Source organism: Furipterus horrens, unplaced genomic scaffold (genome assembly GCF_987537825.1).
Source record: "Furipterus horrens unplaced genomic scaffold, mFurHor1.1.pri manual_scaffold_12, whole genome shotgun sequence".
Taxonomy (NCBI): Eukaryota; Metazoa; Chordata; class Mammalia; order Chiroptera; family Furipteridae; genus Furipterus; species Furipterus horrens.
In genome coordinates, this window is record NW_028327182.1 from 3,294,192 (window position 1) to 3,306,655 (window position 12,464).

The following is a 12,464-nucleotide window of genomic DNA, read 5'->3' on the forward strand; positions in this document are numbered from 1 at the left end:
ACAGTGACACAGTGTGCAATACTGTAAGGCAGATGGGCTTGGGATAAAAAGAGACAGGGCTGCAGTCCCAGCTTCCTTCCTTATCGGCTGCTCAATCTGGCACATCACTCATTAATGGGGCCTGCACTTACCTCTGTACACTCCTCACCACGCCAGGGAAGCGTGCACTTCAGCCCTGTCTGTTCTGAGGCTGGCTGCGTATGCCGAACCCTCAGGACAAACCAACGAGGTCGCGTACAGGTGCTCTGGAGACCATGCTGCCTCCTGGTCATTGTAACAGACCCACCCAACTGAATTTTCAAAGCTTAGTGTAGTGGTCTTAAGAAATGGTAATCATTCAAAAGAACTCTATGGGTAAGCTATCTTAAAAAAAAAGATTTTATTTATTTATTTCTAGAGAGAGGGGAAGGGAGGGAGGAAGGGAAGGAGAGAAACATTCATCGGTTGCCTCTCACAGCCCCCAACAGGGGACCAAATCCGCAACCCCGGCCTGTGCCCTGACTGGGAATCAAACCGGATGACACCCAACCCACGGAGCCACACCAGTCAGGGCTATGTGTGCAATCTTTATAGAGATTGCCACAAACTAATTCTGCTTTGAATGAAGTCTCTGATTTAATCGATTAAAAGTCAATGAAAAGGACTTAGAAAGTTCAGCAGGAGAGCCGCTGGACTAAGGAAGTGCTGAGACCTCCAATCCAGGAACCCTGTGCGCGGGTTTTCCTGGCTCACGGAGTGGATTTCCATGTCTAAACACCTGCCACACAGACTAAAAGTCAGCTTAAGTAAAACAAATTATTTATTCCAAGTTCCATCCATTTAAGGTTTCTCACAAGTTATTACAGAAGTGAGTCCTGAAATCAGAAACGAGCGTTAAGAGCTGTGGCATTTACAACGAAGTTAACATCCACGTGACCTTGACTGAGGAGGTCCGAGGCGTCTCTGTCACTCAGAATCCAGGAGGAAAGTTTCGAAGTCGGGATCCAGGTCGGAGACGAGGGCGCTCACGAAGTCATCCACGGAGGGACACGTCTGCAGCATCCCTGCAGACAAAGGCAGCGTCAGCCGGCCCAGCCACCGGGCAGCGCGGAGGGGCGGGCAACCCGAGCCCACGCGGCCGGGGAGCGTCCGGCGTCCCGACATCGGAGCCTGGCTCTACAGCCCGACCGTGAGAACGTTGCAAACAGCCGCGGGCAGTGTGTGCGCCCTGCAGATGCTTACGATTTTCATGCCCGTTTCCTCTCCAATCAAAGCTGAGCACAGAGATTTAGGCCCGATGCGTTTCCCAAGGGTTTTATTTTGCAGATTCTTACTGTACTCTTGGAGTAATGTTAGAAGACTGAATTTTTAAAGTTACCTTTGACTGGGTGGATTCAGAATTTAGTATGTTTAATTACTTGCCAGGCTTTATTATTTTTACACACTTTAAGAGCAATCAGGTGTTAAGTTTTGTTGTTGTTGCAGAAATCGTACAGTCAAGTAACTGGCTTTCCTCCAACTTCCCTCTCCTGAGAACGCCTAGCTTTGCAACTTAATAACCGTGTAAGCGGAAGTGACTTCAAATCTGCTGTACTCAGGCCCCCTCATCTGATACACTAGCGCTGCAAGACCAAACGAGGCCAAGCGGAGAGCAGTCAGGCACCCTGGTCTAGCACAGAATGGCAACTTAACAAAAAGCTGAATTTAACTCCCTTTTTCACCCCAAGGAGAACAGTTCAATCACTGAACCCCGCGGCCATGACCTCTCTTCTCGGCAGGTGAGGCTAACCCAGGGGTTGGCGGGGCTCTGGACACGGGCGCTTCATTCGGGGGATGGAGCCTGCAACCCTAATTCCAATGCTGAGACGTGGAAAGTGTTTATTTATTTATTTATTTGTAGAGAGAGGGGGAAAGGAGAAAGAGAGGAAGAGAAACATCACTGTGTGGTTGCCTCTCACTCGTGCCCCCAACTGAGGACCTGACGTGCAACTGTGTCATGTGCCCGGACTGGGAATCGAACCCGCGACACTTGGCTCGAAGGCCAACACTCCATCCACTGAGCGGCAGCAGCCAGGGCTACCCTCTAAGTCTTTAATGCCATTTAACTAGCACGTCTTGAGCCCTCGCTGTGTGTTAAGAATCAGGCCGGGTCACGATCGGACAGAGGAGCAGGCAAAGCCACAAAGGAGGGCAAGGAGGACACGGAAGGAAAGCGAGCCTGCGGGCCCGGATATACCAGGTGTCCGAGAAGAGCAGCCCTGACCCCCGCCACGCACGGCCCATGAAAACGAACGCGGGGCGGGCACAGACCTAACCCAAAGCCGGAACCATGAGGCGTCTGAAAGGAAATGCGGAGTTATCTTGTACGGAGGCAACGATTTCCCGGGACACCAAGCAGTAACCATGAACACCTGACACATTTTACCAGAATTAAAAACGCCCGCTCTTTAACGGCATCTCATATCAATACTGGTGTCTGGGATACATAAAGGAGCCCTTAAAGTCGTCATAAAAATATTACTTTGTAGTTAAAATGGACAAAAGGTGGAAGCAGATCTCTCACAAGAGAGGACACCCCACGGACACAGAAACCTGACGGTCTCGGAGAAGACAGAGCACCCCCATCCTCCGAGAGAAGAAAGCTAGGACCACGGGAAGACGCCAGGTCACAGCCCCCAGGACGGCGGAGGGACACAGGCCGACAACCGCAGACGCAGGCGGGCCGCGGGCCCCAGAACTGCCGCCCGTCAGCTGAAATCACACTGCCTTGCGAAGGGGACTGATAAACAGTCTCACAGAACTCAGCCCACGCTGACCCTGCACACCCGTGGTTTCCTCCAGCTGCCCCAAGGAAGACAAGCACTCCAACGAGGACCTCGCCTCCCCACGCTGGGGGCCACAGGGGCTTCGCGCCACGGGATACGGACGAACACGTGGAGCGTTCACGCCATGGAGCGCGGCCGGCAAGGGAGAGCGCCGCCCCGGGCGTGGGCAAGAACGCGGGCTGGCCTCACACAGCGCCCTGACTGCCCACAGCGTCCTGGTTGGTTTCATTCACCCGAAGTTCAGCAATGGGCCCCTGATCTGCGGTGGAGAAAATGGGAGCAGGGGGCGCCTTCGGGAGTCCAGACAGCAAGCTGCCAGGAAGGGACACCAGAGAACTTCCTGGCGTGACGCAACATCAGACTCCAGTGAGTGCCATGCGCGCACACGTGTCTAGGAGGATGATGTGCTGACGTCTGCCACTTGCTCTGAAAGATACACATGTACCTACGACCTATAACACATACATGCTAGACGGACGGGTGGGGGGATGGACGGCTGGATAGGCAGGAAAGCCAACAGAGCAAAACATTAACTGCAGAGTCTGAACGGCAAGTGCATGAGTGTTTACTGCCTTATTCATTCGACTTCGGTGAATGTTGGAAACTTTTCCACATACAATGCCCAGACCAAAGTAAGTTTGGTCCCCTCAACATCCATAAGAACACACAGACTGCAGTGGGTGAGAGAACAGGAGAAAGACGACTTTTTAAAAAAAACAGAGATTTATGTACTTTTTAGAAAGAGGGGAAAGGAGGAGTGACAGAGAAGGAAAGAAACATCAATGTGTGGTTGCCTCCTGTGTACCCCTAACCAGGGACTTGGCCTGCAACCCAGGCCTGTGCCCCCACTGGGAATCGAACCAGCGACCCTTCGGTTCACAGGCCGGCGCTCAATCCACTGAGCCACAGCAGCCGGGGCAGAAAGGTGACTTCTGATGGGGAGGTTCAGAGGCTGTGGGGAGGGCTTGGGGCTTGCGCAGAACCTTGAAAGACGGGGAGACTCAGGTTTGAATCAGGGGCTCCCAGGTAGAAAGAACACTGGAAAGGCAGAAGTGGGGGAACACCAGATTCTGGGGTCTGCATCTCAGGACGTATCCAAGCAAAAAGGAGCAGCTACTAAAGGAAGCTTCATCACACTATCTCTGTCTGGCACTCGAGCTCAGAACCCAGTTTCCTTTTTACAGCAGAACAATCTCCGCGGAGGAAAGAAGGCCTCCCCGCGGGCCCTGCTGTGCTAGTGACGGGCGTGGCGCGTCCCTGTGACGAGCAGAGCCCCACGCTTTACGCTCTCTCCCACGGAGGCTGTTCTGAGGCAGACAGATCTGATGGGTAAAGCAGGTCTCAGCCCTCTCCCGGGTGCCGGGTTTCCTAACATGGAGGACAGCTGTGGGCAGAATGTGCCTTTCAGTCAAACGAGCTAACCGGGGACAACGCCGTATTCCTTGCAGGACGAGGCACAGTCTGTAATTAAATGACTAGAACTGCCAGGAGCCGAGACCATTTTACTCAGAGTGAATTCACCCAGTTCCGCAAGGCCCTCCTGGGCCTTTGATGTGGCTCATTCCAACTCAACTGCCTGCCAAGGTCAACGTGGCCGCGCTCTGTCCCCGGCAGACAGACCTCCCCGCTCACACCCGCCCCCAGTCCCGGTCCCCAGGCGCTCCTGCCTCTCAGTGAAGACCCACGTGGCGGCACCGGAAGGAAAGCGCACACGCCGCGGCATTTAGAAAGAACAGCTGGTCAGAGCTCAGTGTTTGGTAATTCTTCGTGTGACGCGCTCGCCACAGATGGAGGCTCAGGAAAGGGAACTGGGGCCGAAGGGAGGCAGGGCAGGCGCTGGGGCGAGAATCCGCCCGGGGTGTGGTTCTGGTGGGCTCGCTTTAATTAGATGTAAATGTGCGGCAAGTGCCAACACGAACTGCCTTCTACATGGAACTAAAGGAAAAGCACAGATGTTTCCAAGCAGTTCACCAAGGAAGAGAAACCGAAGTTAGCTTTCATATGTGTGCACAATCAAAAACATTCCAAAAACTCTTTGATATATTTTTTAAGCTGACAAAAATGTCCCTCTGACTTCACGGCTTAATCCTAGAAGGGCAATGACTGGACGTGCCGGTCCCCGGGAGCCCCTGGGAACAGGCTGGGGCGGTGCAGGCTGCGGGCGGGTGCAGCTTACACCGTGTCTCACTGTGGAAATCACCTAAGTTAGGGGCACGCAGCCTGACGTTGCCTGAAGGACTGAACTGAACCAACGGCAGCCTCTCGGCTTGGGACGGAACGGGGCCGACGGCCGTGTCGCGGCACAAACGTGCCTGAGGACCATGCCGCACACAGAGGAAGGCGGGCCGCTGGGGGTCACCCGCCTGTCCTCCCAGAGGCGGGGAGAACCCGCGACGAGCAGGCAAAGGACAGCGATTTCCTCTTCTCCCCATTCTCCCTGCGAGGCGGACGGGCGGGTCAGAGCCGGGGCGCGCCAGGACACCGCACGAGGCCGCTCCGCCCAGACCAGTGTGTCTTGTAACCGGGCAGCACTGGGCGGCTGCTCTGGGCCCGATGCACGTGAGTTACGGCGTCAAAAGGACTCTGAGGCTGAGTTTTGAAGCAGAGAGGGTTTCCAAATTGCACTGCGCGCCTGTCTCTCTAGCGACGGCTGACGTGGAGCTGGAAACGGAGAGGGGACAGAGCCACCAGCAGGAGGGCCTGGCCGGACAGCGGCTCTAGAAAGGGTCTGTCGGAGAGACGGCCTCCAGCAGACAGCAGTGACGATGGCAGCCGCCCGGCGAGCATTTACCGAATGCCACGCACAGCGCTCAGAGGTCGGACCCATGATCCTCGCAGCCCAGCCATGAGGGGCCCCCTTCAGGCAAGACGAGGGGGCAGGAGGAGGCCGCACGGCTACCAAGCTGCTGTGCTGAGCGCCGGCGGCCCGGTTCCAGAGCCCGAGTCCCTTGAGCACGGGGACACACTGGCGTTCTGTAAAATAACGCACAGTCTTAAAAGGTCCATGTTTAAATATCAGCATCCCGACCACAACTAAAACCGAATGTGTGCAGAAATTCTAGAAAAAAAAAAGTCTAGTAGCCTGTGGACACGCCCATGGCTACAGGGACCCAGGTCATCCCTGTCCCTAATGCCGTAAAGTTAGAGCCCCTTGCTCTCTGGGCATGGAGGGCACGCCGGGAGCAGGGCCACCAGCCGGTGGCCGGGGGTGACGCCGACCACGAGCATCCTCGGCTGAGAAGGTGGCAGGCCGGGGCTGGGGCCGGGGACGTGGCTTTGCCCGGCTGGACAGGGACTCCCATGCCGTGACCAGAGCCTCTTCCTCTCGGGCACAACCCTCAGCCACGGTCGGCTGGGCGGGAATTCTTTTCTGGGCACGACGCCGCGAGAGGAACGTGCCTAAGCATTCTGTACGGAAGGAGGCCCCTGGCCGGCCTCCAAGTGCCTGTGGTCACCCTCGGCAAACAGGGGCCCTTCCATGTTTACGGGCCTTGGACCCACCCACACCTGCCTCCCGGCTTTCATCAGGAAAGAACCCTGTCAGCCCAGGACGGCTTCCCAGTGTGTAAAAGGCTGCACGCTCACACCCTGCTGTTCTGTAACGTGTAATGGAGAACCTGACCAGACCTCGTTCACATGTCATCATGTACTTGGCACGAACCCCCTAACCTCCCGCATACCTGTTTGGGCGTACGGTTAATACCAGCACTTGCAAACCTGGTTGAGAACAAGCAGCTGGCAGTGGGATGATGCCTCGAAGCCAGCCTGGCAGAGGTGGAATCGTCCTGGCCCCCTTCACCAAGCACCTGGGGTGACATGTCTCTGCACCATATATGTTGAGAACACAGGGGATTACCAGGGCAATCAGAAAGATCAGCATTAACTCAAGTCTGGGATGAGAAGAAGAACTGTCACGGCTCCTACGGCTTCACGCCCACTGCCACCCTGCGGGCCAGGAGCGGGGGGCGGGCCAGCACTTGGGGCGGCAGGGCCCCCCTGGTGGGTCTGGCCGCCGAGGAGCTGATTTACCCGGAAACTGAGGCAAAGTTTCTCTTCCCCAAAGTTCAGCTGCAAACGGTAACCAGAAAGCTACTGAGCAAGAGAGATGCACTGAGCTTTTACTTAACTGAACTGCAATTTGCCTCTCAAATGAAGTGGGAAACGATCTCAGGAAACAGCAGCAGTCGCTTGGGACACTGCTCGGGTTGTGGCCCAGCCCCTGCGAGAGTCGGGTGGGCTCGGCGGAGGACGGCCGGGCCGTCCAGGAGGGCCAGAGGGGGCTGCCACGGGCCCGTGAGGCCCGGGACTTGCAGCGGAGGGCCGGCCCGCAGGCGCACGGCGGCATCTTTATTGTAAAGAGCAGCAGCACCGGTGGGTAGCGGTGGCCCGGGAACCGGCGTGTGGTCTCTCCCGCGGAGAGAGCACAGAGACACATCTCAGAAGCCCCCTGAGCACAGGCCCTGGCGCGAGGCCTGCACGCGAACCCCCCTTAGGCGCGCCCCTTCCCAGGGGGGGGACCGCAAAGCCTGCACACGCATGGGGGGGCATGTGTGGGCCCCGAGAAAGGGGGTCTTCCTGGCACCCTCGCCTGGGAGGGCTTCTGAAACAGAGGCCAGGGCGCCGGGCCCCAGGCAGCACCACGGTCAGCAGGACCCCCCCAGGGCGGGAGGTCTGCGTGTTCCCCGATGAAGGACGCATGTGCCCATCCCTGTGCGCCGGGCGCTGCGCACCGGTCACACCAGCGGCCCGGCTCCGAGGCAGACCCGGCTGCTGTTCCCGAGGCTCGCTGTCTGGGGGGACACCCACGGGAACGCGTGACTTATGCAGAGCAGCAGCGCGTGAGCAGCGCACACTCGGCGCAAACGAGGGCGCACAGGCCGGCCCGCGCGCGGGCGGCACGGGGGCTGCAGGCGGCATCGGCGCACGCGGGCCGTGCGGAACAGCGAGCCCGCGGACAGGCCGGGCTGCGCACGTGGGGCCAGGTGGACGGGGGCGGCAGCGGGAAGCACTTGTCTTTGACCCCCAGCACCCGCTTCCGTTCTGCTTCGAGGATGGAGCTGCTTCCGAGGCAGAGACCCTCACCTGGGGGCCCCTCTGCCTGCCGGGGGGCCCTGGGCCGTGTCTGGGGATGTTTCTGGTTGTTGCCCGGGGCGCGGGGCGTGTTTCTGGCGTCCACTCGGCAGAGGCCTGCGAAGCTGCTGGACCGTTTGCCATGTGCAGGGTCAGAGGTCAGCTGGCCGAGGTGCTGAAGCTGCTGCTGGACCTGGCCAGGTGGCCGCAGGTCTTTGTCCTGCCGTCTGCATCCACATCCAGAGCAGAAGGACAGACAAGCCGGTCTGAAGAAGACGGGCCTCGCCCACCCGGACGCCAGCACCCTTGGGCAGGCGAGCATCTGTCCCTTCTACCCAGGCTGGGCGCCTCGCCCGGCTCCTGTGGCCTCTCCGCTTTGTCTGTTCCTGAGTGCCTTCCCTGCTTTGCAAACCCAGAGGCGGTTCTTTCAGGAAGATGCCCAGTTGATAAAAAGATCAGTTTCCAAGTCCTTACAAGGGCCTTGGCGACAACTGGGGACAGGGATCATTTTGTTTGAGGTCCAGTGTCCTGGTCAGGGTTTGGACGAGAAGCGTTCAGTGACCGTCCCTCCTCCCAGGGCCTGGGTGACACACAGCCAGCTGCTGTGTCAGAGTCCCTCCCTCCAGCTTCGCTGGGGATCGCAGTGGGTTCCCGGCCGAAGAGGAGAAAGGGAATTTCAGGGCCTCAGGGTCCTGGCCACGGAGTGCAGGTGGGGGTGGGGCTGGACTGAGAGGGACTGTCTCAGTCGCCTATGGGTCCCTCTGAGACTCGTTCTGTGCTCTGCCATCCGGGGAGGACACACTCCTGCTGGGGGTGCTGCAGGTGCAAGGGGAGTGCAGGGTCGGGCGTGTGTCGCAGGCCCGCAGGAGAGACGAGGCCGGAGCGCTCGGCAGGCCGGGCCAGGAGGACACGCACCCCCACCAGGGCCCACGAGGTGTTCGGAGCCCAGGGTGGCCAGGAACAGGTCAGGCATCGGTCCTTTCAAAATTAAAGGCCAATCCTGCTCCGGCGGTGAAAGCCGAGGGACAAGCCACCTGAGGCTGGACGGACAGCCTCGGGCTCCGCGGCCCATCGGCACCCCCAGAGGCCCAGCGCTCACGGCTGTAACCTGACATCCCAGCCCAGCTCTCCGCCTCTGACCATGGGCACGTTTCCCCTGCAGGACTGCCAGGAGGGAAGGAGGAGGGAAGCTCACGTCTGCCTTCCCACACACGAGCCGAGATGATCCCAAAGACGGCGCTCTGTCCCTACGGGGAGAGCAGGGCCAGGACAGCGACCGCCCCGAGCTGACCGAGGTCCCTCGCAGCCCCTTCCTTCCCGGCCGCCTCTGCCAGCAGCAGTCCGAGCGCAGGCCGGATGTCAGTGTGAGGCGGTGTGTGCGGAGCGCCTGAAATGGGCTCCCCTTTGCCAGGTCAGTGTAGGAACTCGGTAACACAGTGCATTGGACACAGAGAAGAGGCTCCACAGCTGGTCCGGGACCCGTCAGGCCCAGAGGGTTATGCAAAGGTGCCCCCGCTCAGGAGTTGAGGAATGAGGTGGTCTGTGTATTTTTTTCTCCACAGGTTGGATTCCTAAACACTGGTTTATCATTTTAAGTGTTTAAGGTAGTATCATCGCACACACAGTCACAGATGCCCAGCTAATAAATTACTGTTTATGTTTCCCTACATTTTTGGCCCCTGCTTTTTATAGGATAGCCATTTACCTACTAGGAGGAGGAAACAGAGGCTCCATCACAGCGGCCTGGGGAGGGTCACCAGGAGGAGACCGCGGGGACGACGGGCAGGTTCCCGGGACGGGTGGTGGTCAGGGCGAGTGCACAGAAGACAGGGGAAACGGCACGTTTTGTTACACGGACGTGGCCACGGTTTTTAGGAGACCAGGGTCACATGACAGAGCTTTGGCCTCGCCATCTGTCCACCTTGGTGCCGCACGTCCTCTGCGGCCAGATGGGACAGAACAGACCGTCCCTGCAGGCGTGGGACGCGGCGAGAGGAGGGCCGTGCGTGCCCCACACCGCCGTCCTTTGGAAAGCCCATCCTAACAGTTAATGGCTGATGCTGAAGCTGAACGATTGCACGTGCCCGTCCGCGCTCAGGCTGGTTCACAGTCCGAGTGCCGAGGCCGGCCTGGCAGGGCGAGGAGTCCCGAGGGAGCTGTGCGGGCTCAGAACTCCCGACCCAGCAGCGCCGTCCCTCCCGAGCCCAGGGCACCGCGGGGCTTGCCTGCTCTGCTCTGCAGTGTTTCTCTACTCCAAGGCTGTGGTTGCGCACACCTTTCTCCGGGGGGTGGGGGGGACGACTCCCACTATCTACAATCAGTTCCTGAGCAAAGGAGGGGATCAGCCAGAAAGTGAAATTCCTTTCCTCCTCTGAACTGCAAACACTGCACCTCACTGGCCCCGGGCTGGGGCGGCGTCTGCTGCTGTTCAGAGAGGGGGTTCTGCACCGGGCGTTCCTGGTACCGACCCAAGCGGAGCGGCCGCGCTTCCAGCGGGACAGGGCAGGTCCCCCCAGCGCGGCCCGTCCGTGCTCTGTTTACAAATTAGTTTATTTTCATTTCATTGTCCGACTGAGTAATTCCATTTACAATCCCATTTCTGCGTTACAAAAGGCTGTGCCTTTTGAAGTCCCATGTCTTCCTTAAACTAACACACCCACACATTAAACATGTCCACACCCTCCTAAAAATTCAGGGCATTTACAAAAGGGGGGTCTGCGCCTTGAGAACGCGGGGGCTCTCCTCCATTCACGTCTTCCAGAAAGCTCTCGGCTCTCTCAGAGGCTACGCTGAGCAAACAGCCCAACACGCCAGAGATCAGGGGTTCTGTTTGCTCGGCCATTATTGCGGCTGCCATTTACCTCTGTCACAGTGAGCATTTTGTAGTCCTCGAGCCACTAAGTTCTCAGGCTGATCGCACGGTGCGCCTTCCTGCTTAGTCCTGTTACGCCGTGCGGGCGAGGCAGCGCTCTGTCGTCAAGGGTGACGGCCCGCTCCGCGTTCCCGCGCTCAGGCAGCCGGCTGTGTTCTCCTCTACAGCCGCCTTCGTGCACGCAAGGTCACGGCTGCCCGGTCGGTTCTAGCTGGCACGTGCCCCCCTTCAGGCCTGCCCCCACGACAGCGTGCTCTGTGAACTCCCCAGTATTTTCTCTGAGAAGGCAGCCCTGTTGCTGAAAACTGTTTCAGGAGCAAAGAGTGACATGAGGTGGCACACGCCCGCCACCACTTCCAAAGCCGAAGGTGCCCGGGGACACCTGAGGAGCAGGCTGAGACTACCTGGCCGTCTGCAGGGGACGCACAGGAGCTCCCGGCCTACGCTGGCTGCTGCGGGGCCGGCGGGCGGCCCTGGGGGGGCGGGAGGCGCACCAGGTGCGAGCCCCTCTCTGGCCCACCCGAGTGCTCGTCACGGGCGCCCAGCGGGAGCCACTGCCAGCGCTCTCGTGGCTGCTGCCACTGCCGCTGCTGCTCCTACCTCCTGCCACACTGGTTAGTATCCCACCCACTGTTAGTTCCCTTAGGAAACCCGCAGCATTGGAATAGAATGTTGATCCTGAAGGGAAAGAAGCCTGTGCAGGAAAGAGCAAAAGGGAACGTGGGGCTGAAAGTTCAGTTCTTTTGAGTGTGTGATTTAAAAACCCTGTTTTGTTTAAACTGCTTTTAGGAAAAATATAAATGGAGTTCGGCTGCCCCCTGACCCTACAGCTTAATCAAACTAAGCACACATTTAGTACTGTAAGAAAAGAGAAGAAAAAACCAGCCACGGGTCGCTGGACATCCCATAAATTACGTGACGGGTAGAAAAAGAACTTGATAACGCTATTCAAATATTTGAGATATGCACTCTGCGATAGAGGAGGAATTATTCTATTAAAAACTGTAAAGATAAACCATTAGGTGACAAAGAAAATGAGGTTTAGGTATGATCTAAATCTCGTTTAATCATTAGCGAAGTTACATATTAGTCAAAAGGGAAAGGCTTCCTTTGTGGATGGTTGAAGAGACTCAGATAAACAGGAGATGGTGTCTTGTCAAGTATCTTAGGAAACGATCCCATCAAACCAAGAGGCCCCCTTCTGTCCCTGCTCTCTGGCAACATCTCAGCGAGAGCTAGGAAGCGCGCGTCCTCGCCTCTGTCCAGTTCTTCCACTAAAATCGGCTCTGGATCTCTGTGACTACCATAATTCTTTCACTTCCACTGGTGCAGCTTTGGAATGTCAGTCCGATGCTCCCAGCATCGGTCCTGCCCGGGACACCGAAGGCTCCTTGCTCCCTCCATGGCCGAGCTCCGTGCTTCAGGGTGTCCAGCTCAGAGTGCAGACCAGGAGCTCTGGAGGAAGGACATGCCCTTCTGACCCATTTTCCGCCCAGTGCCACAGCCCACACTTGTAACCCTGTGATAAGAACACCATCCGGAAGGACCATTTTTAAAGATTTTACGGTATTTTCATCAAGCAATCAAAGGAACTGAAGGAACATTATCTACGTTCCTTTTAGAAAGTAGCAAATGTTGACAGAGTCAGAAAATGGAATCGCTGGTGTACTTGAATGGCTCTACTGCAGGGTGTCACCTCACCTCCGCTGGCTGCACCC

The 12,464-nt window shown here is 57.7% G+C and overlaps 1 protein-coding gene across 1 annotated transcript in view; it reads right to left on the reverse strand.

Annotated features, from left to right (window-relative positions):
* Positions 1–781: 781 nt before the first annotated feature.
* MIPEP (mitochondrial intermediate peptidase) overlaps positions 782–12,464 on the reverse strand; it is a 96,910-nt gene continuing 85,227 nt past the window's right edge. Inside the window, exon 19 of the mRNA XM_090258723.1 lies at positions 782–1,043. Coding sequence (XP_090114849.1) covers positions 946–1,043 — 98 coding nt within the window. The 3' untranslated portion in view covers positions 782–945. The remainder of the gene's footprint in view (positions 1,044–12,464) is intronic.